Source organism: Lithobates pipiens, unplaced genomic scaffold (assembly GCF_037356315.1).
Source record: "Lithobates pipiens isolate NorthernLeopardFrog02 unplaced genomic scaffold, aLitPip1_a1.2 Scaffold_16, whole genome shotgun sequence".
Classification (NCBI taxonomy): domain Eukaryota; kingdom Metazoa; phylum Chordata; class Amphibia; order Anura; family Ranidae; genus Lithobates; species Lithobates pipiens.
The window spans coordinates 631,799,518-631,823,588 of record NW_027507748.1 but is presented as its reverse complement, the minus strand read 5'-3'; the positions used below and the strand labels follow the sequence as shown (position 1 = coordinate 631,823,588).

General features: G+C 42.9%; 1 protein-coding gene across 4 annotated transcripts in view; it reads left to right on the top strand.

The window, feature by feature from the left end:
* STOML3 (stomatin like 3) overlaps positions 1 to 22,435 on the top strand; it is a 54,977-nt gene extending 32,542 nt beyond the window's left edge. For all 4 annotated transcript variants that reach the window (XM_077484186.1, XM_077484185.1, XM_077484184.1 and 1 more), the window contains 5 exons: positions 7,427 to 7,509; positions 10,410 to 10,613; positions 16,396 to 16,530; positions 18,798 to 19,149; positions 20,772 to 22,435. In XM_077484186.1, the coding sequence (XP_077340312.1) occupies positions 7,427 to 7,509; positions 10,410 to 10,613; positions 16,396 to 16,530; positions 18,798 to 18,986 (611 nt within the window). In that variant the 3' untranslated portion in view covers positions 18,987 to 19,149; positions 20,772 to 22,435. The remainder of the gene's footprint in view (positions 1 to 7,426; positions 7,510 to 10,409; positions 10,614 to 16,395; positions 16,531 to 18,797; positions 19,150 to 20,771) is intronic.
* Positions 22,436 to 24,071: the final 1,636 nt, after the last annotated feature.

The following is a 24,071-nucleotide window of genomic DNA, read 5'->3' as shown; positions in this document are numbered from 1 at the left end:
ACCTGGCCGGCCAGGAAATGGGGGGACGAACGAGCGCCCCCCCTCCTGAGCCGTACCAGGCCGCGTGTCCTCAACATGGGGGGTGCCTTGGGGAAGGGGGGGCCGCGCGGCCCCCCCACCCCCAAGCACCTTGTCCCCATGTTGATGAGGACAAGGGCCTCTTCCCGACAACCCTGGGCGTTGGTCTGTACCCCTACCCATTCACCTGTAAATAAAAGTTAAAAAAAACACAACACACAAGGGTTAAAATAGTTTATTGCACAGCTCCGGGGGTCTTCTGTCCGTCTTCGGGGGTCTTCTCGCCAGACTCCCTATCTTCTGCTAGCTCTTTTGCTAGCGGAGGAGCCCGGCTTTCTTCTTCGCCGCCGCCCTCTTCTTCCGACTTCGGGGGTCTTGTCCCCCTCTTCGGGGGTCTTGTCCCCCTCTTCGGTTTGTTCTTGCCGGGCCACGGTCCTCTGTCGCCGCTGCATCCTCTGGGACTGTGACATCATAATGGGCGGCGATGTCCCTATATAAGTCGCCGCGCGCCATGTCCCCGTCATTGTGAGCAGAGAGAGCGACGAGGCAACATCTGAAGAGAAGAACGGAAGACGGCGACAGCGGCGACAGAAGATCGGGCCACCGCCTGTGAAAGAGCTAGAAGAAGGCGCTGTGGCCCGGCAAGAAGAACCGAAGAGGGGGACAAGACCCCCGAAGTCGGAAGAAGAGGGCGAAGAAGAAAGCCGGGCTCCTCCGCTAACAAAAGAGCTAGCAGAAGATAGCGGAGGAGTCCGGTGAGAAGACCCCCGAAGACGGACAGAAGACCCCCGGAGCTGTGCAATAAACTATTTTAACCCTTGTGTGTTGTGTTTTTTTTTACTTTTATTTACAGGTGAATGGGTAGGGGTACATTGTACCTATACTCATTCACATAGGGTGGGGGGCCGGTATCCGGGGGCCCCCTTATTAAAGGGGGCTCCCGGATTCGGATAAGCCCCCCGCCCACAGACCCCGACAACCAACGGCCAGGGTTGTCGGGAAGAGGCCCTTGTCCTCATCAACATGGGGACAAGGTGCCAAGGCACCCCCCATGTTGAGGGCACGCAGCCTGGTATGGCTCAGGAGGGGGGGGCGCTCGCTCGTCCCCCCCTTTCCTGGCCGGCCGGGTAGCATGCTCGGACAAGGGTCTGATGTGGACCTGGGGGGGACCCCCACGCCAATTTTTTCGGCGTTGCAGTTGCCCTTTAAGTCCATACCAGGTGACGGGGCCAGCGACGCCTCCTTCGCTGGCCCCCGGCTACCTGGAGACACGCTCAAAATGAGCGGACTTTCCTCCGCGTGTGTGGGCGAGTCCGTTCATTTCAAAGGTACGGCGGATAGTCCGGCGGACTTAGTACGCCGTATTAGTCTGCTGAAAAAGTGCCGTGTGTGGGCAAGTAGCCCGTTCGGAAAGTCCGGCGGACAGTCCGGCAGGAAGTCCAGCAGACTAAGTCCGCCGTATAGTTGGCTACGTGTGTACGCGGCATAAGCCTACCTTATTAGTGGACAGTATCCATCAGTAGAGCAGTGCCAGTAGAGCAGTAGATGGTGTGTGAACAGTGTCTGTAGGGTAGTGCCAGTAGGGCGGTGGACAGTGTCAGTTGTTTTTTATTATTATTTTTTTTTTATTTAATTTTTTATCTGTTTTACATTTTTTCTAACAGCCCTGTTGAGGGGCTTTGGTGAAATATCAGCGGTCCAAACAAACCCCTGGTGTCTCACTTTTGACATAGAGAAAGGAGACTGAAGACCATGTCAGCTGCACATAATGAATGAACAGGAACAGCTCTGCGCAGTCTCCCTGTTCATTCACAAATTGAAGACAGTATGAGGGAGAGGAGGAAAAGTCAACTTTTAGCTGCTGCAGGGAGGAAGTACAAGGGATTGGTTCCAGTAAATGCTGCTCCTGTCCAGGTTTTCCTTTCTGATGCTTGTCAGCAGCACAGTATACTAAGTTGTTCCTTCCCTGCGCCACTCTGCATACAGTGAGGGAAAAAAGTATTTGATCCCCTGCTGATTTTGTATGTTTGCCCACTGACAAGGAAATGATCAGTCTATAATTGTAATGGTAGGTTTATATTAACAGTGAGAGACAGAATAACAACAAAAATATCCAGAAAAATGCATTTCATGAAAGTTATCAATTGATTTGCATTTTAATTAGTGAAATAAGTATTTGACCCCTTCTCAAAACATGACTTAGTACTTGGTGGCAAAACCCTTGTTGGCAATCAGAGGTCAGACATTTCTTGTAGTTGGCCACCAGGCCACCACATCTCAGGAGGGATTTTGTCCCACTCCTCTTTGCAGATCCTCTGTAAGTCACTAAGGTTTTGAGGCTGATGTTTGGTAACCTTCAGCTCCCCCCACATATTTTCTATGGGATTAAGGTCTGGAGACTTACTAGGCCACTCTAGGTCCTTAATGTGCTTCTTCTTGAGCCACTCCTTTGTTTCCTTGGCCATGTGTTTTGGGTTATTGTCATGCTGGAATACCCATCCACAACCCATTTTCAATGCCCTGGCTTAGGAAAGGAGGTTTTCACCCAAGATGTGATGGTACATGGCCCTGTCTATTGTCCCTTTGATGTGGTGAAGTTGTCCTGTCCCCTTAGAAGAAAACACACCCAAAGCATAATGTTTCCACCTCCATATTTGATGGTGGGGATGGCGTTCTTGGGGTCATAGGCAGCATTCCTCCTCCTCCAAACACGGCAAGTTGAGTTGATGCCAAAGAGCTAGATTTTGGTCTCATCTGACCACAACACTTTCACCCAGTCCTTCTCTGAATCATTCAGATGTTCATTAACCACTTAAGCCCCGGACCAATTTGCAGCCAAAGGACCAAGCCCCTTTTTGCGATTCGGCACTGCATCGATTTAACTGACAATTGCGACGTGGCTCCCAAACAAAATTGGCGTCCTATTTTTCCCACAAATAGAGCTTTCTTTTGGTGGTATTTGATCACCTCTGCGGTTTTTATTTTTTGCGCTATAAACAAAAATAGAGCGACAATTTTGAAAAAAATGCTATATTTTTTACTTTTTGCTATAATAAATATGCCCAAAAAAATATGTTTTCATCAGTTTAGGCCAATACGTATTCTTCTACATATTTTTGGTTAAAAAAAAATCGCAATTAGTGATTATTGATTGGTTTGCACAAAAGTTATAGCATTTACAAAATAGGGGATAGTTTTATAGCATTTTTATTATTTTTTTTTACTAGTAATGGCGGCGATCAGTGATTTTTATTGTGACTGCGACATTATGGCAGACACATCGGACATTTTTGACACATTTTTGTGACCATTGTCATTTATACAGCAATCAGTGCTATTTAAATGTACTGCTTCCTGTGTAAATGACACTGGCAGTGAAGGAGTTAACCACTAGGGGGCAGTGTAGTGTTATGCATGACATTATGTTTTTTTTATTGTAGGGGGCGTGGCCTGCATGTGATGTCACTTATCGTGTTTCCATATAAAAGGGAAGAGACGATCGGTGACAGCCACAGTAGGAAGCACAGGGAGAGGTTTGTTTACACAGACTCGGTCTTCAGCTCTGTGACCCGATCGCAGGACACCAGCGGCGATCGGGTCCGCTGGTCCCGCAGCCATGGTCATGGAGCTCAGGCCCGGGTTGGGAGTGTGCCGCCGGCAGCGCGCTCCCGACCCACGGCTGGGCACTTAAAAAGCAACGTACAGGTACATACTTGTGCCATTCTGCCGACGTATATGCCGATGTATATGTGCAGGAGGCGGTCCTTAAGTGGTTAACAAACTTCAGACGGGCTTGCACATGTGCCTTCTTGAGCAGGGGGACCTTGCGGGCGCTGCAGGATTTTAGTCCTTCATGGCACAGTGCAAAAAACGGGGGGAAGATTGGGCCTTTGAATGAAGTGTGTGCGGTGGAGCCAAGCAAATCCATATATGTATAGGCATCTGTATATTTATTAGTAAACCAAATATGGCATAAATAGAACAGTATAAGATGCATATGAAGTATCAATATACATAGTATGAATTGTAACCAACATGACACATAAACAATGAAAGTTGTATATTATGATCCCCAAGGGAAATGAACATTGTCACTTGATCAGGTATAATACAAAATGAAAACCATCTAAAATAGTTGATATGAAGTAGATGCATCAAAAATGGGCTTGACATGTTTCGTGGACACCTATCCACTCATTTGGAGCAAGTGCATCGATGTTCTAAAGGGGGATAAAAAGCATCAATGTGATCTAGTGTAACAACCAACTGAGAGGATAGAAGTAATTGACAAAAATTATGGCACCTGCCAGACGAGCTGTTGACAACTCTAGATTTGACTATCTCTGGGAATGAGGTAAGTCTGGTGATGGCCCAAATGCATAATGGCAGGGCACCGGGCCCTGATGCATACTCCCTCCCTTATTATAAGACTTTAGACTTTTGATCTATAGCTTTTGAGCTGCATATAATGACACTGGAGAATGAGTGCTCCCCCCTGCAGACACATTGCAGGCTTTCATTACGGTAATCCCTAAAGAGGGCAAAGATCCCCTACATTGCCAGAATTATCGGCCAATATCCCTTCTAAACGTGGACCTTAAAATCTTTACCAAAGTCCTCTTAATGCGGAGTTGATTCCACAACTGGTCCATTCGGATCAGGTTGGCTTTGTCCCCTTGAGGGAAATGTGTGACAACACTACGAAAAGCGCTTAACCTGATCCATGCAGCTTGGACTCGGAACTCCTATGCTGCTCCCCTCGACCGATGCTGAGAAGGCGTTTGACGAGGTGCACTGACCCTTTTTGATAGAGACCCTTCGACATGTGGGGTTTGGACACCGGATGATAATCTGGATACAAGCAATCCACTCTCACCCGTCGGCCCAAGTAAAGGGGAATGGCCACCTCTCTTCCACCTTCGGGATAGCAAATGGGATGAGACAGGGATGTCCCCTGTCTCCCCTGATTTTTATCCTGACCCTGGAACCCTTTCTCCGAACGGTCAGAGACAACCCAGACATCTTGGGCCTCCGTTTAGATGGTACGATGTCCCCAAAAATCGTGGCATTTGCGGACGACATTCTATTCTTTGTATGCAAGACCCTGATATCCATTCCGAACTTGCTGGTGAAATTGAAGAAATATGGGGCACTATCCCTTTTCAAGATTAAATACCAGAAATCAGAGGCGCTCAACATTTCCATGCCGGCATCTCTCGATATGTTACTCTGGGCAGATTTCCCTTTCAAGTGGGCAGAGATCTCCATCAAATATCTACCCAGTAGGATGGAGGATGTTTTCTCCCTCAATTTTCGATCCCTCTTGACAGCCATTAAAAAAAAAATCTACAGTCTTGGCAGCAGGGTATGTTCTCATGGTTCGGACGCTGCAGCATACTCAAAATGAACATCATGCCTTGGTTGCTATACCATCTACAGGCCCTCCCTGTCCAGATTCCAAACTCGTTTCTTAGGGCAGCGAACCGAGCTTTCGTTACCTTCCTTGCGCCTCAAAAACCCCTATGGCTCACCCAGTCGATTTTACGTTTGCCAAAACTGATGGGCAGTATGGCCTTGCCAGATGTTAGAAATCTATACATATGTAATGTAATCTTTACCAATTGGCATGTCACCTGACACGTATCTTGGACTGGTGTCACCATGGTCAGTTCATGACCATTTCATGATCTCAACAGTGGTCCAAGTGGAACAGCTTCTGACTGGAACTCAGCTTAACTCGGTGACCTGGTGCCAGATGAACCTGCCAAGCCAGGTTCTAAACCCACTGTGGGAGAGACGTGGAGGATTGCTCAAAAGGCATTCTGTGAATTCTCAGTCGCACCTACCTACGCTCACCCCAGTCATTGGGAACTGGGCCTTCAGTCCAGGACTCAGCAACTCCAGATTTCAGGAGCTCACAGAGACCGGAAGATCTCAACTCTGTCACTTCATACACAATGGACAATGGTATTCCAGAGAAAGCATCATGGGGGACCCTTCCTTGATGGATCTGTCCTTCTGACAAAAACTCCAGCTAGTCCACTTCATAGGCCTTTTCCAGCGCCCTTTAGAAGGGAATTAACTACATTCGAACAACTATGCCTGGAGCAGTCCCCCGTGCGCCATACAGTTTCAATGACCTACCAATTGCTCATACTGCCTCCCAAGTATTTCAGATCCCACTACATTCTTAAGTGGGAGCAGGATCTGGGACTACATTTCACTGAGCGGCAAGTGGGGCCACTTTTACTCTTTTCCAGTAAAACTTCAGTATGTGCTAACCACCAGGCAGAGCTGATTGAACCTATAGGCTCACTACAAAAGCTGCGTAGGGCCCCACCACTGTGGGGGGCACCCAAGACCCAGCATCCCCCCTGCGGGGCCGGGGGGGCAGGGTGGAAACTTCCCTGATAAGCAGGAACACTAGATCAGTGTTCATGCCTGACAGTACGGCTATATGTTTGTTTACATCGGAAGACCTCTGTTCTGTCTCTGCGGGAAGCTATCGCAGGTGGCTGGCGAAGATCGTGTCCACCAGGCCCCCTGATTGACTCCCCCTGTGGCCAATCAGTGCGCGATCGAGGGCAGGCAGTGCGCGCATCCCCCAGTGGCCATTGAAAAAAATCATGTACAGGTACGTGATTTTGCGTAATAGAGACGCCTTGCCACAGTATATGTACGGCAGGCAGTCGGGAAGTGCAAATCAACTTTTTTGAAATGTGTTTTTCTGGATATTTTTGTTGTTGTTCTGGGTCCCACTGCTAAAATAAACCTACCATTAAAATTATAGATTGATCATTTTTTTGTCAGTGGGCACACGTACAAAATCAGCATGGGATCAAATACCTTTTCCATGACTGTATGTGGGAGAAGCAGTCTGGGGGTCGGCAAGAAAAGGACACAATCTACTTGTCACCTGCCTACGATCGATTACTGCTTTACTGGCTTTGAGACAATTTTGTTTTATCTTATATAATGTATTCTATTATCTAGCTTGTATATATTCAAACTATATTTTACAAATCAACAATTTTATTACATGGCAAAGGATTATCAGAGCACTGTGTGTTAGCTAAAGAGACATTAGCTGTATGCTTTATGGCTCTCTGTCTTTCTAAAATTTCAGCTTGAGCTATACAGTAGGGAATGAGTGATCTCATTATATATATAAATTACAGCTTCAGCTACAGAACCTCTACACAAAAGATTTTTTAATAGGCAATCAAAATATATGGGTACATGTGTGGCAAGCAGCCTAAAGCTTCATATGCTGGCTCAAAAGATCAATGCAAAATACAAATTTTCAACAATTAATCATTTACTTGATTCATAAGAAAGGAACTGTTTTTATAGTCCTGGGATAGTGTGAAATGTATATTTTACTGATGATCTCTCTTTTGATATACAGGACTAATGTTCATTCTGCCCTGCACTGATACTTTCATTAAGGTGGATTTGAGGGTGATATCATTTGCAATCCCACCACAAGAAGTAGGTGCATTCATTGTCTTCAATGTATAAACATATTTTATGTCATCATAAATAAAATATGTTACAGCCCTGTAATAGGCAGTTATATTCCTGGTGAGCTGGCCTGGTTGAGAGTATCTATGGGCTGCTGTGACTTCCTACAGGCTACTTTATCTCAGTACTAATGATAACGGACACTCTGAGCTCGCATTCCACCATCTCTGTGGTTCTAGGTAGGGGTCGATGTAGCTCATCAATGCTCCCCATATGGAATGAAAAAAAGTTGCTCACACTCCAATGACATCAGTCTTCACAAAGCTTTATTACTCCAGTGCTAGATTACAGGAGAGTCCACCAAGACCAGTCTTCACCCTGACATATTTCATCTAACAGATCTATAATCTGGGTGGACTCTACCGGGATCTAGTTGTGGAATAATAAAGCTTTGTGAAGGCTGACGTCATTGGTGAGTGGCCAACATGTTAATTGTACTTCATCTCATATATCAACAGCCTGGACATCAGTCTGCACCTGATATTCCCCAGTTTCGAAATAGATGTATACTATTATTATATTTCCTAGTATATCTATGTGATAGACCAAACTAGGACAAAGGCTTTTGTTAAGGATTAGGGGCAAGCCTCCTACCCACTGACTAAGGGCCCTGGCTTTTAAGGAAGCACTACTCTTTGGGAGGTGTGTGCCTGGGGGACCCTTGGAGTGGTCTTGCTTCAGATTCAAGTCCATGTTCCCCCAAAACACAGACTCTGGGAACTGGAGGACCCATATACATATTTGGGGTCTCTATGCCAAAACCACAATGTGTTATGACTAATTTCTGATTGGGACTATGAAACAAAAGTTGCAGGAACAGATTCACAGGACTTAATCACTGTGTTTAAAATGTCAATTCAGTGTCAAAATGTATTATTACATGTTATTTTATACATAGATAATAAAGGGGTGGTGTGAGATGTTATTATATTATAGAAATATGTTATTAAAAGATAACAAATAGAAATATATTATTAAAAGCTAGCGAATAGAACAATTGTAAAAGTAAAACCTTGAGAGGGGAGAGGGGAGTAGAGAGCTTTTAGCAGAAAATGTGTCTGTGTGTTAGGTGAAGGTTACAGAACACGTTTCAACAGTGAGAACAAAATTGAGTCTCTTGTGCTTAAATGAAGAGTACAGTGAATGTCCATGTCAACTGCTTTAGATTGTTATACTCAGAACAGATGTTATATGATCAGCTCAAAGCAACCTGATGCTGGGGATCTCCTGATAGAATCTGTTTAATGTGTTATGTGTTAAGTGTTTGTCCCATTGTGTGTCTTCTAGGTGTGAATTCCCATTGTTAATTGAGTTAATTGAGTTGCCTATTGTCTCTGTCTGTTGACTAATTTGGCTAACTCATGGAGGTTCCTGTGATGGGATTAATCTTGTGTCAACTTTAGCTCATTATATCCACCATTGTGTTATGCTTTGGGTTAATATTTGGTTTAATTGTTCATGTGGTGATTGAGTGACAGACCTACATTTGAAGTGTAAAAAAGTCCAGAAGAGTTAGATCCCTTTCAGTTTTTTTCCTTGTCCGTTACCCATTGGAGAGAATTCAGATCACTTCCTGTCGTGTGATCCTTTACCTATATGGGGCAAACAATGAAAGGTGAACTAAAGTACTACACACTCCCCTACTCCCCTGCATTTTCCTTTGTAGATGATCAGTTTTCACTACCCACTCAGCTGGTACAGCGGTGCAGGAATTTGAAAGCCGCAGTAATTTTCCCCTTCTTTCCTTAGGGATGCCAGGAGAGATATGAGCAATTCTACTTAATTAAAATTGGTCATGCGCCACTGCTGACCAATCAGAATCGCTCTAAAAGAATTTACAGAAGACTGTGGCTTTCAAGTCTCTAAAATGCTGCACCAGCTGCATAGGAAGTGAAAGCTGATCATCTTCGGAGGTCAATGCAGTGGAGAGCAAGGGGGTGGGGTGTGTGTAGTACTTCATTTTTTGTGAAAAGGCAAACTTTCACTTCAGGCTGGGTTCACACTTAAAACGGATGCGGCTTACAGCAGGGGTCCGGTGCATCCCTGTTCTCCGTTACAGGGACAAATCAGGCCCAAATTGTCGGTGGAATTCAGAACCTGAAATGGAGCCAAAGAAGCACAAGACCTCTGTGCAATCCGCTCTGCAGCCACCATGGAGATGTGTGAACCGGCTCCATTGAGAGACAGTCACAATCTCCTGTCATGTAAAATGAATGTGGGGAAACCGTGTGAACCCAGCCTTAACACAAAAAAGTACCTTCTACTGCTCTCAGCCTCCTCCTAATTCTTTTTTTTTGCAGCTGTAATCTGCCTTCCTGTTAGAGGGTGGCTGTGTTCCTTCCCCATGGCTCCATGGTGTTTACGAACACAGCTACGCTCTCTTGCTCACTTCTGAGATGGACTATGGGATTTGTAGTGTGCATAAAGCAGTGCACATGACCGCAACTAAAGCCCCATACACACTATCTGATTTTCCGCTGATTGTTTTCCTTCAGATTTACCAAAACCATGTATTGCAAGAGCTTGCCTGATTGCATACAAATTGAGACTCCTAAGGTTTGACCTCATATTATATGGTTTTGGTAAATCTTAAGGAAAAAATCAGCAGAAAATCTGATCGTGTGTATGGACCTTAATGCTGCTTGTTCCAAACAATTGGAAATGAGGGGGTATAATTAAGGTTCAGGAGCTCACGGATGTTACAAGAAGGCAGAAAAACACAGGAAGAAAAAATTGCATGAAAAATAGATTACAGGGTCATTAAGTAGTGGGTGTGTATGGATTATTTTTGGAGAATAAGGGGATTGTGTAGTGTCACTTTAATGGTTATTTTTAGCAACATTTGAATTGCTCCTGTTTTCTTTTAGATCCTTACTAAAGACTCAGTTACAACAACAGTGGATGGCGTTGTGTATTATAGGATTTACAATGCGATAAAATCTGTGGCTAATGTGTACAATGTCAATGTAGCTACTGCCCAGCTGGCCCAAACCACTTTGAGGAACATTCTAGGGACACAGACCCTCTCCAGCATCTTGTCAAACCGCGAGGATATCGCCCACAATATTCAGGTAGGATTCTGCCCTCCCAATGATAAACTGTTTTTATTTTTAAGCTTCTTTTTTTATGTGAAAGGGTAAGAACGTCTACCAAGTTTTTATTTTCATGGCCCCAATGTAAAGGTTTCTTGTTACTTACTCTCCCAGAGACACAAAAAGTTATCTCCTCAATGGGCCCAGAGAAATTCCAGTTTTAACAATTGTCGCCAGTACATGTGTCCTAATTGGAATACATGCCTTCTACTATTGTACCAGTGAAAACAGTAACATTTTGGGTTTCCCCTCACTTTGTCCTGGTGACTACAAATAATTGCAATGAATCTGCCTAGTGGAGACCCAGACAGCGGTATGGATCTGATATAGGTTCTAGTCCTCTAAGCAAAACTAGAAAGTAGGCTATAGATGGAGTTCTATATTAATTGCATTTTATACTTTAAAGACAGTCTTCTCCGAGTGTACTATTTCATGTCTCCTTTTACTGATTAGATAACTACTTTGAAGTCTAGAAATTTACAGTTTTATTTAATAGTGTAATGAAAGTAAAGGGTAAGTGTCACTTTACTGAAAAGTCATTTCCAATGACTAGACAAATGGTGTATTGCTAACTTACCAGCTGCCATGACCTCACTTAACTCCTACCTTACCCACCTTATATGAATAAGACACGACCACTGTGAATGGATTTAAATGACCATAGCAGCCTTTTATTAACAGAAGACACCATTAACAATACATCTTTTTATCACATTCCATAAAGATAAAAAACTTTACCCCACTAATGTACACTAACTGACTCTCTTATTGCAGGTATTTGGAGGCAAGCATGGTCTACCGAATAGGCTGTATCAAGCACCAGTTCCATACCACGGCCCCCAGCAGCAAATATACTGACTCTGGGACAATTAGTTACCACATTACCACTTGATACAGCCCCAATACTGATATCGCCTTACTGACATCACATATTCGGTAAGGTACCCATACCAAAGATGAGCCCCTCTCATCATTCTCCACAGAAATTTTGACCATTCCCACCTTCAAAACCCTGAGACACCTGCCACAGATGCCCAAGTGCGAAACCTCACACTTGGGCGGTCCGCCACAGACGAAAAACCCTCTGAACACTGTCCTGCAGACTTAAGAACTACATATCAGTGCAGATGACATTCAAGTGTACCCTGTCCCCCCACAAACTGAGCCAATTGTCACCCTCCAACTCCAAATGGTGTACCGCAAGGCCACTGTTTCTAACAAAAAATTATGGCACCTCTTTGTTCAGTTTAATTCTAGGCTTATTAAGCGTGTCCACAGAGTGGGCCAGATGCAAAGAGGATCTACCCACAATGTCGGACCACACTAAAATGGTGTCAATGAAAAAGGATCAGAAATGCAGAAAATCCAACTTTATATCCCGAATCAACTCCCGGTGGCCCGGAGCCCGAGATCATTACCCCTAACATGCACTAACAAGATGTCCGGGGGTCTATCCAACCCGGAAAACCGATGCACTTCCGGCAATACCCAGGACCACAGCATGCCCAGGACTCCGATCCACCTCACACTGGCTACGCTGCGTGGGAAGTCCAATTGCCTGCCTTCTGGTCTGCACACCAAAAAATGTAAGAGTGGACGAGTATCCACACCAAACATTCTCTGTCTGAAAAACAAGAAATTACAAGTATAAGAAATAACAGTGTAATGAAAAGCAGAAACAGACAAAGACAAACAAAGAACTCCCCACAACCACGACATACAATAACACAGGGATACAATGAGAACAAGCAAGTTATAGGAGATGAGGATGAACATACAAACTAAAACTCTGTGATTGCCAGTGACCAATCCTCTGCAGGATCTGGTCACTCAGACCCCATCTGACCGCCTCTGTTGCAGCCCCTATTCGGAAAAAATGGGAAGCATATGCCAACCGAGTAAAACCAGCAGACAGTAGGCAATTTCTAAAAACTGAAATAAACTGAAACCGGGACAAAGCCGACCCGTCAGCATGCGTCAAAAAAGGCCCAGGCCCAGACCCAGGCCCTGACTCTTAACCAAATGAGGACGGTGGTGACTGGGCAGGAAGAGGAATTGGGAACCCGTCCGAGCACCATGCTGGCCCCATGCCCTGACTGATCAGTCTTTGATTTCCGAATGAACAAAGACACCTTGTCCCCCTGAACCGTGACATCCGAAACGCTCAAACCACCCCAATGCGGGTAGAAGAACTAACCAGTTCCCCCACCCGGAGAGCCCCCAAAAAAGCCAAAACGAAAGCAGTACTAAATAGGACCATTTCAAAAGAAGTTAAGCAAACTTTAGGTAAATGCTTCAAAAGTATTCCAAGCAGAGTGAAGGGAAGGGGACGGCGGGAATCAAGTACCTGCCTACCCTTCCTGTAACCCCTGCAAAGCCTTTTTAAATAAAAAAGACTTTGTTTAACGTCCGCCACCCCTGAGAGCCAAAACATAAATGCCAAACCTGCCAGCTTTTGATTCAGCGAGGAGATCGAGACTCCCTCCTCAATGTTCTTACCAATGAAGTACAGTAAGACATGCAAACGATCTTCCTCTTGAAAGCAACCACCCACCGAATTCACCAATCCCTGCCATTCGCCCCAGACTTGTTCATAAGCTGTCAAGGTGGAAGAATTGACAATATAATATATTTATATATTATATATAATATATATATTGGCAATATAACAACAACCCCAGAAGACAAGGCAAGAAGTCAAGGCAAGGCTGTGGGTAACCCCGCCAGGGTCGAGAGTATTGCAGCACGTTTTATACAAAAAGAGTCCGGTACGATTTTAAACATGGTCCATTGTCATATACTTTGACAATTTGCACCTGAATCGCACCTAAACCGCTGAACAAAGTTGCACCAGAGGGAGCTGAAGCAGACAGCACATAAGTGATCCCAGTCTGCACATATGTGCAAAAAAATAAATGCATCCAAGGGCAAAATAGTCTTAAAGTCTTAAAAAATTGGTATCGGTGCATCCCTAGTTATAACCCTATAACCCTCCCTTACTCCAAAATGAAAAAAAATATTTTGCCTTCAATTCCACTTTAAGATGACAGCACTACATGCTAGTACAAAACTGGTTATGCTTTCTACACTATGTTGACCTGTGCTGTTTTTACATAGTCAAGTTGAAAAAACACACTAGTCCTTCTAGTTCAGCCAATTTAAAACAAACAATTCAATACATAACCTCCATATACACAATTCTATACCCACAGTTGATCCAGAGGAAGACAAAAAAACTCCAAAAAAAGCATGATCCAATTCGCTCAAGTGAGGAATGAAAAAAACATTAGTGCAGATTCAAAGTCTGCTAACAGCTTGTTTAAGTGACAGTCAGCACGATTTTAAGATGCTAAGCCAAGGCCTACAACCAAATTTAAAAAGAAAAATCCCTTCACGATTGAATGAAGATATGCTAATGAGCTATAACATTTTATCATGTTACAACAAAAATTTTTAATGTATTTTATTTGGGATTTTATGTGATAGACCAACACAAACTGGCACATAATTGTGAAGTGGAAGGAAAATGATAAATGGTTTTCAAAATGTTTTTACAAATTAATATGTAAAAAGTGTGGGGTGCATTTGTATTCAGCCCCTCTGAATCAATACTTTGTAGAACCACCTTTCGCTGCAATTACAGATGCAAGTCTTTTTGGGAATGTCTCTACCAGCTTTGCACATCTAGAGAGTAACATTTTTGCCCATTCTTCTTTGAAAAATAACTCAAGCTCTGTCAGATTGGATGGAGAGCGTCTGTGAACAGCAATTTTCAAGTTTCATAGTTTCATAGTTAGGTTGAATAAAGACACCAGTCCATCCAGAGTAAGTGTCTACAATTGTCCCTATCCCTGTACATTGCTACACCCACATTGGTCCCTATACTCAAGGAGCCCACAATCCAAGGTCCCCATTCATATACTAGGGCCAATTTTGGACAGAAGCCAGAAGCCAATTAACCTACCTGCATGTCTTTGGATTGTGGGAGGAAACCGGAGTACCCGGAGGAAACCCACGCAGGCACAGGGAGAACATGCAAACTCCAGGCAGGTAGTGTCATGGTTGGGATTTGAACCAGCGACTTTCTTACTGCTAGGTGAGAGTGCTAACCACTACACCACTGTGCCGCCCCAAGTCCTGCTACAGATTCTCAATTGGATTTAGGTCTGGACTTTGACTGGGCCATTCTAACACATGTATATGCTTTGATCTAAACCATTCCATTGTAGCTCTGGCTGTATGTTTAGGGTCGTTGTCCTGCTGGAAGGTGAACCTCTGCCCCAGTCTCACATCTTTTGCAGACTCTAACAGGTTTTCTTCTAAGATTGCCCTGTATTTGGCTCCATCCATCTCCCCATCAACAATGACCAGCTTTCCTGTCCCTACTGAAGAAAAGCATCCCTACAACATGATTCTGACACCACCATGTTTCAAGGTGGGGATGGTGTGTTCAGGGTTATGTGCAGTGTTAGTTTTCCGCCACATGTAGCGTTTTGCTTTTAGGCCAAAAAATTTAATTTTATGTCGCGTACACATGACCGTTTTTTCCCGTCTGAATAAACTCTGAAGGTTTTTCCGATGGAGTTCCGACAGAGTTCCACTGAAACTGCCTTGCGTACACACGATCACACCAAAGTCCGATTATCAAGAACGCGGTGATGTACATCACATATGACGGGACTAGACAAAGGAAGTTCAATAGCCAGTAGCCAATAGCCTTCGTCTCGTACTTATGTTAGAGCATGCGTTGTTTTGGGTCTGTCAGAACAGCCTACAGACGAGCAGTTTTCCCGATAGGTTCCGTCGTAAATATTTAAAACATGTTCTATTTCTAGGTCTGTCAGAATTTTTGAAAAAAAAGTCAGATGAGGCATACACCCGATTGGAATATAGGATTAAAAGATTCTGTCTGACTTTTTCTGTCCGACATTCCGTTCGTGTTTACGCGGCATTAGTCTCATCTGACCAGAGCACCTTCTTCCACATGTTTGCTGTGTCCCCCACATGGTTTCTCACAAACTGCAAACGGGATTTCTTATGACTTTCCTTCAACAACGGCTTTCTAATTTCCAGTCTTCCATAAAGGCCAGATTTGTGGAGTGCACAACTAATAGTTGTTCCGTGGACAGATTCTCCCACCTGAGCTGTTGATCCCTGCAGCTCCTCCTCGTCCTCTTGACTGCTTCTCTGATGAATGGTCTCCTTGCCCAGCCTGATAGTTTAGGTGGTCGGCCATGTCTTGGTAGGCTTGGGATATTTTTTTTTATAACCTAACCCTGCTTTAAACTTCTCCGCAACTTTATCCCTGACCTGTCTGGTGTGTTCCTTGGTCTACATGATGCTGCTTGGTCACTAAGGTTCTCTAACAAACCTCTGAGGGTTTCACAGAACAGCTGTATTTATACTGAGATTAAAATACACACAGGTGCACTCTAATTAGGTAAATTCTGAAGGTAGTTGGTTCCACTAGATTTTAGTTAGGGATATGAGAGTAAAGGGGGCTGAATACAAATGCACGCCACACTTTTCAGATATTTATTTTTAAAAAATGTTGAAAACCATTTATCATTTTCCTTCCACTTCACAATTATGTGCCACTTTCTGTCGGTCTATCGTATACAATCCTAATAAAATACATTTACATTTTTGGTTGTAACATGACAAAATGTGGAAAATTTCAAGGGCTATGAATACTTTTTTAAGGCACTGTATGTATTTTATGGTAATAAGCTTATAAATAAAACCATTCTATGTCTTTTAGTCAATTCTGGATAATGCTACCCATGAATGGGGGGTGAATGTGGAACGGGTAGAAATGAGGGACGTTCGTCTACCAGTGCAGATGCAGAGGGCCATGGCAGCTGAGGCTGAAGCTACTCGAGAGGCCAGAGCTAAGGTAATGATTACCAGATATTACACAAAAAGCACATCATTGTAAAATGTGCAGCATGGGATAGTAACATTACAAATAATATACTGGGCTGGTATTTGTAAGTTACATTGTATCCATGACATATAAGACTGCTTCTAAGTCCTCAACTGCATGTCTTAGACCCCTTTTACAGAGCCATCCCGGGCATCAGCTGTAAAGTGGCGCTATTTTTAGCTCCGCTTTACTGTTGTTTTAGTGGCACTATTCGGCTGCTAGTGGGGTGGTTTTAACCCCCGCTAGTGACTGAAAAGGGGTAAAATCCACCTCCAAAACACCGCTGCAGCGCTGCGCCATTGTTTTCACTGCTCCTAATGCGCTCCAAAGAAGCTGCTGACAGGACTTTTTCTGATGCCCTGCCAGCGCGTCCCTCCAGCGTGAAAGCCGCTTTCACACTGGAGTGAATGGAGCCGCTGTTTCAGGGCACTTTGCAGGTGCTATTTTTTAACGCTAAAGCGCATGCAAAGCGCCTCAGTGTGAAAGGGGTCTTATGTATTCAAGTCCCATAGTTGGCAATTTTCTAATTTTCAGTGCATGAATTATGTGTTAAAAATTAGGCAGTTGTAAAAAAAACAGGTTTATTGCATTAACCACTTCAGCCCCGGAAGAATTTACCCCCTTCCTGACCAGAGCACTTTTTGCGATTCGGCACTGCGTCGCTTTAACTGACAATTGCGCGGTCGTGCGACATTGTACCCAAACAAAATTGACGTAATTTTTTCCCACAAATAGAGCTTTCTTTTGGTGGTATTTGATTGCCTCTGCAGTTTTTATTTTTTGCACTATAAAAAAAAAGTAATATTTTGTACTTTTTTCTATAATATATACCCCCATTCTTTTTTTAAAACAGCAATTTTTTTCTCAGTTTAGGCCGATATGTATTCTTCTATATGTTTTAGGTAAAAAAAATTGCAATAAGCGATTGATTGGTTTGCACAAAAAGTTATAATGTCTACAAAATAGGGGATAAATTTATAGCATTTTTATTATTATAATTTTTTTTTTATAACTAGTTATGGCGGCGATCGGCGATTTTTATCGTGACTGCAACATTATGGGGGACAATTTTGACACATTTTTGGGACCATTGGCATTAATACAGAGATCAATGTTATAAAAATGCATTAATTACTGTAAAAATGTCACTGGCAGTGAAGGGGTTAACACTAGGGGGCGGTGAAGGGGTTAACTGTGTTCCCTGGGAGGTGATTCTAACTGAAGGGGGAGGGGACAGACTAGGGGAAGTGATTTGTGGGGAAATTCGTCATCAAACACTAAATCTAATGACAGCGACAATTCTGCAAATGAGCAAATGCCAGTGTTTTTGGATTTGATTACATTATTGAATAATTTTTATTATTATTTATCATCATTATTTATTATATTATAAATTTTATCACACCCGGGATAAAAACTTTGGTTTGAACAGATTTAAGAGAGTTATTCCTAAGAATTGCAGGCCTATAATATAAAATGCCAAATTTCCATGGAAAATAAATGTACCGCTTTCAGCACCTAAAATCAGAACTAATCATACCGCCAGGGAGGTTAATACCCATAGATTGGTTTCATCTGTAATTTCAATCATCGATGAGTTTGGGCATTTGTTTTGCTTTGTGCCTTTTATATCACAAAGGAAGAAGAAAATTTGCACAGTGGCCGGCTTAAAGGGCTGCCTAGCTTACAAGCACCAGGCAGGTGTGGGCTGTTAGGTTTGAGAATCTTGAAAGGGAGGCAATATTATAGTCTGCAGCCTATGTAGAAGGAGTGAAAGGGGGTCTAGGAAGCAGACTGTCAGGCAGATCGGGGACACTGATGCATTTGAATTGCCATACTGATTCTGCTAATATTTTACATTGAAAATAGAAAGACGGGTGAGGGGCAGTGCATTTTGGCACAAAGTACTATGGTCCTCAAAGTACTAAGGAACTTTATTTTGGCAACGTTTTTTTTTTTTCGTGATACGCATTGTTTATAAATTCCTCAATCAACAGATAGTACAGTGTATAGATCCAGTATACTGCTGCTGCAGGTTTGTTGCGATCTCTCTAGAAATCTTTTATCCTCTTTCCAAGTAAAGCTGAAACAGCTAATATATGAGGTCTGTGGTTTTACCTCTCCAGTGTGAATAGAGCATAACTCCTCCATTCACTTGTTCAATTGTGACTCCTACTTAAATATAATTGGTATATTATAAAGTATGTATTTTTCATTTGCCTCCTTTGACTTTATAGGTAATAGCAGCAGAAGGTGAGATGAACGCCTCTCGGGCTCTGAAGGAGGCTTCAATGGTGATCTGTGAATCTCCGGCAGCTCTACAATTGCGCTACCTCCAAACCTTAGCCACAATCGCCACTGAGAACAATTCCACCATTGTATTCCCCCTCCCCATTGACATACTGCAAGGCCTGTCTAGGAAATGATTAGCTCTAGTCCCAACTATGGATTTATGTTCATTGTAGATAGAATGCCTGGCCAATAATACAGGGGGTGTTAAATAGTCCCAGAAATAAAGTTTGTATATATAATGTAAAGATATTGTGGACATGTTTTATGGCTCTTGTTCAAGTTTACACATATACAGTGGTGTGAAAAAGTGTTTGCCCCCTTCCTCATTTCCTGTTCCTTTGCATGTTTGTCACACTTAAGTGTTTCGGAACATCAAACCAATTTAAACAATAGTCAAGGACAACACAAGTAAACACAAAATGCAATTTGTAAATGAAGGTGTTTATTATTAAAGGTGAAAAAAATCCAAACCATCGTGGCCCTGTGTGAAAAAGTGATTGCCCCCTAAACCTAATAACTGGTTGGGCCACCCTTAGCAGCAACAACTGCAACCAAGCGTTTGCGATAACGTGCAATGAGGCTTTTACAGCGTCCTGGAGGAATTTTGGCCCACTCATCTTTGCAGAATTGTCCTAATTCAGTTACATTAGAGGGTTTTCGAGCATGAACGGCCTTTTTAAGGTCATACCACAACATCTCAATAGGATTCAGGTCAGGACTTTGGCTAGGCCACTCCAAAGGCTTCATTTTGTTTTTCTTCAGCCATTCGGTGGTGGACTTGCTGGTGTGTTTAGGATCATTATCTTGCTGCAGAACCCAAGTTCGTTTCAGCTTGAGTACACGAACAGATGGTCGGACATTCTCCTTCAGGATCTCTTGGTAGACAGCAGAATTCATAGTTCCTTTTATCACGGCAAGTCTTCCAGGTCCTGAAGCAGCAAAACAGCCCCAGACCATCACACTACCACCACCATATTTTACTGTTGGTATAATGTTCTTTTTATGAAATGCAGTGTTCCTTCTACACCAGATATACTTGGACACACACCTTCCAAACAGTTCCACTTTTGTCTCATCGGTCCACAGAATGTTGTCCCAAAAGTCTTGGGGATCATCAATATGTGTTGTGGAGAAATTGAGACGAGCTTTGATGTTCTTTTTGCTCAGCAGTGGTTTTCTCCTTGGAACTCTGCCATGCAGGCCATTTTTGCCCAGTCTTTTCCTGATGGTGGAGGCATGAACGCTGACCTTAACTGAGGCAAGTGAGGCCTGCAGTTCCTTGGACGTTGTTGTGGGGTCTTTTGTGACCTCTTGGATGAGTCGTCGCTGCGCTCTTGGGGTAATTTTGGGCGGCCGGCCACTCCTGGGAAGGTTCACCACTGTTCCATGTCTTCGCCATTTGTGGATAATGGCTCTCACTGTGGTTCGCTGGATTCCCAAAGCTTTGGAAATGGCTTTATAACCCTTTCCAGACTGATAGATCTCAATTACTTTCTTTCTCAATTGTTCCTGAATTTCTTTGGGTCTCGGCATGATGTGTAGCTTTTAAGGATCTTCTGGTGGACCTTACTGTGTCAAGCAGCTCCTATTTAAGTGATGCCTTGATTGTGAACAGGTGTGGCAATAATCAGGCCTGGGTGTGGCTAGAGAAATTGAACTCAGTTGTGGACAACCACAGTTATAGTATGTTTTAAAAAGGGGGGCAATCACTTTTTCACACAGGGCCATGATGGTTTGGATTTTTTTTCACCTTTAATAATAAACACCTTCATTTACAAATTGCATTTTGTGTTTACTTGTGTTGTCCTTGACTATTGTTTAAATTGGTTTGATGTTCCGAAACACTTAAGTGTGACAAACATGCAAAGGAACAGGAAATGAGGAAGGGGGCAAACACTTTTTCACACCACTGTAAATAGACTGGATTTGCTTTTCTAAAGTTCCCCACCTACTCCAAATCAATAATGACCACATTTACTATAACAACAAATTGATCTGACCCAGTAATAGTGAATTAGATGCTGACCCATTATAGCAAATGTTCCACATAGTTGGGTAGGTTTTTGCTAAACACTGGCAACATGCAGTCAGATTTCCCCCAAAAAATATTGCATTCATCTAGTATGAGGGATGCCCAATCAATCTAGTTAAGGGGCTAGGAAAACATTTTTCTGAAGCTTTCCCCACCCTATTTGTCTCCTTGAACCCCCCCCCCCTCCCCCCCATGTGCTAATTTACATCTTCTTTTCCTCCAAGATCTTTACTTACCTAGTTCTGTTAGCATGTCTGGCCATGTCCAGTCATGATCTATACCTTGGCCAGTCAGTTGTCTTTTTTTCCTGTGACGTGACATCTGAGAGCCCTCTGTATGGGCCCTCTAATACCCAAAATGTAGACAATAAATTTGAATATCTTGCCAGTCTGCTATCCATCAATGTCCCTGGGACACTGGATCCGCATCCAAGTCTCAGCCTTAGCTCATTATGTTATGAGTTACCTATTAAACCTCTGAATTGTTAAGCTCCGCAGACTTTTTACCCTTGATACAAGACTTTTCCATCCAGCAGTATTTACCAGATTGCCTAATTTTCAAAGTCTAGCTCTAAAGATGAGGGCTTTTAAGACCCCTAAAATGAATTGGCATGTCTTGTGGACACTTTAACCATTACAACGATGCAATTTCAAATGAATTGACTTGTGACTTGATACTCTTAAATTAGATTATTATTTGCTTTAGAAAGGTGAATAATTAAAAATACTGCATATGAACTGCTGTGCATGTTGATTGCTTATAGTGGTGGGTCTCAGCATTCTATAATGGTCGGTCCCTGCATTCCTATGAGGCAAATATCTCCCCACCCATTATTCTCAGGAAAACTACTATCCATCTATGGACACTTTGCTTATACAGTAGGTGATTTTACTTTTAGATGATTTAAAGATTTAGATGATTCAAAGTTACCTGAATAGTGTAGCTATCTGCACTTTAACAATCAATAATCTCAGTTTCATTGATTAAATTCAAGGTTGATTCACACCAGAACATGATGCAGAAAAACTGCATTCTTTGTGCATTTCCCACACTGCGTTCAAAAGGAACTGCAGTTGCGATCTGCAGTGGGCGTCAATGACACACCAAACGCAGATTGCAAATGCTGCACGTTTGCCTGCACAGGATCGCTTGGTACAGAAGTACCATGCAATGTGGTTGCAATGAGTTTACAAAAGTAGTGCATGCACTACTTTTGGTGCGGTACAATTTTATTCAAAATGAATGGCTGAAATCGCAACCGCACAGAAATGCATGCGATTGCACAGGAACGCACAAAGCATTCCTATTTGATTCTCAGTGTGAACTGGACCTCATGTAGACATATATTTTATTATAAGGTTATAAAAGATTTAAAACTCATTATTATTATTTTTAAACATTTACTATGATTTAGAAAATACATTTACTAACAAAACAAAAGTCTATATGTACAAACGTTAAGCGTAATTGCTAATGATAAATCTGCTGCTAATGAAGCATATTAATGTTTTAAGTCTTTAATGAAATAAACATGACATTTTTAATAGCAAACTGTGATGCCCATTTATTCTGCTTTTAACACATCAACTTCACAGACAATGGGGCTGATTTACTAAAGCTGGAGAGTGCAAAATCTGGTGCGGCTCTGCATAGAAACCAATCAGCTTCCAGGTTAGAAGCTGAATGGCTACCATGCACAGTTGCACCAGATTTTGCATTCTCCAGTTTTAGTAAATTAACCCAAATGTGTTTGCTTGCTGACTAATATATTCCACCAACTTTTGCAAAAGCATTTGACACCGTTCCCCATAAATGTTTACTGTACAAAATAAGGTCCGTTGGCATGAATCATAAAGTGAGTACATGGATTAAAACTGGCTAAAAGGGTGAGTTCAGAGGATGGTGATAAATGCAGAGTACTTGGAATGGTCAGGGGTGGGTAGTGGGGTCCCCCAGGATTCTGTGCTGGGACCAATCCTTTAATTTGTTCATAAATGGCCTGGAGGATGGGGTAAACAGTTCAATCTCTGTATTTGCGGACGATACTAAGCTAAGCAGGGCAAAAACTTCTCCGCAGGATGTGGAAATCTTGCAAGAAGATCTGAACAAATTAATGGGGTGGACAACTACATGAAAAATGAGGTTCAATGTAGAAAAATTTAAAATAATGCATTTGGGTGGCAAAAATATGAATGCAATCTATACACTGGGTGGAGAAACTCTGGGGGAATCTAGGATGGAAAAAGACCTGGGGTCCTAGTAGATGATAGGCTCAGCATGCAATGCCAAGCTGGTGCTAACAAAGCAACAGAATATTGGCATGCATTAAAAAGGGGATCAACTCCAGAGATAAAATGATAATTCTCCCGCTCTGCAAGACTTTGGTCCGGCCGCACCTAGAGTGTGTTGTCCAGTTCTGGGCACCAGTCCTCAGGAAGGGTGCACTGGAAATGGAGAGAGTACAAAGAAGGGCAACAAAGCTAATAAAGGGTCTGGAGGATAGTAGTTATGAGGAAAGGTTACGAGCACTGAACTTATTCTCTCTGGAGAAGAGACGCTTGAGAGGGGATATGATTTCAATTTACAAATACCATACCCCAGAATAGGGATAAAACTTTTTCGCAAAAGCGAGTTTAACAAGACTCGTGGCTACACATTAAAATTAGAAGAAAAGAGGTTTAACCTTAAACTACATAGAGGGTTCTTTACTGTAAGAGCGGCAAGGATGTGGGACTCCCTTCCACAGTTGGTGGTATCAGCGGGAGCATCGATAGTTTCAAAAAACTATTAGATAAGCACCTGAACGACCACAACATACATGGATATACAATGTAATACTGATATATACTCATACACATAAGTTGGACTTGTGTCTTTTTTCAACCTCGCCTACTATGTAACTTTCAGATGCCATTGTAACAAGAAAATGAATGTTATTCACTTAACCTGTCAGTCATAAAGTTACAGCCAATTGGTGTAAATACCTTGTATAATTTGTAATAATGACCACAGTCCTTGCAATAGAAAGCAAAAAAATATACAGTTGTCATGAGAGCAAGAGATAATGGGAAATCATCCAACGGGGGGACCAAGATGATTTGAAGAGATTACCTCTCACTTCCTGTTGCATTTTAAAGAAAGGAAGTAAAAGGAAATCTCCCCAGAGGGACACCGACAGCAAAGTGTA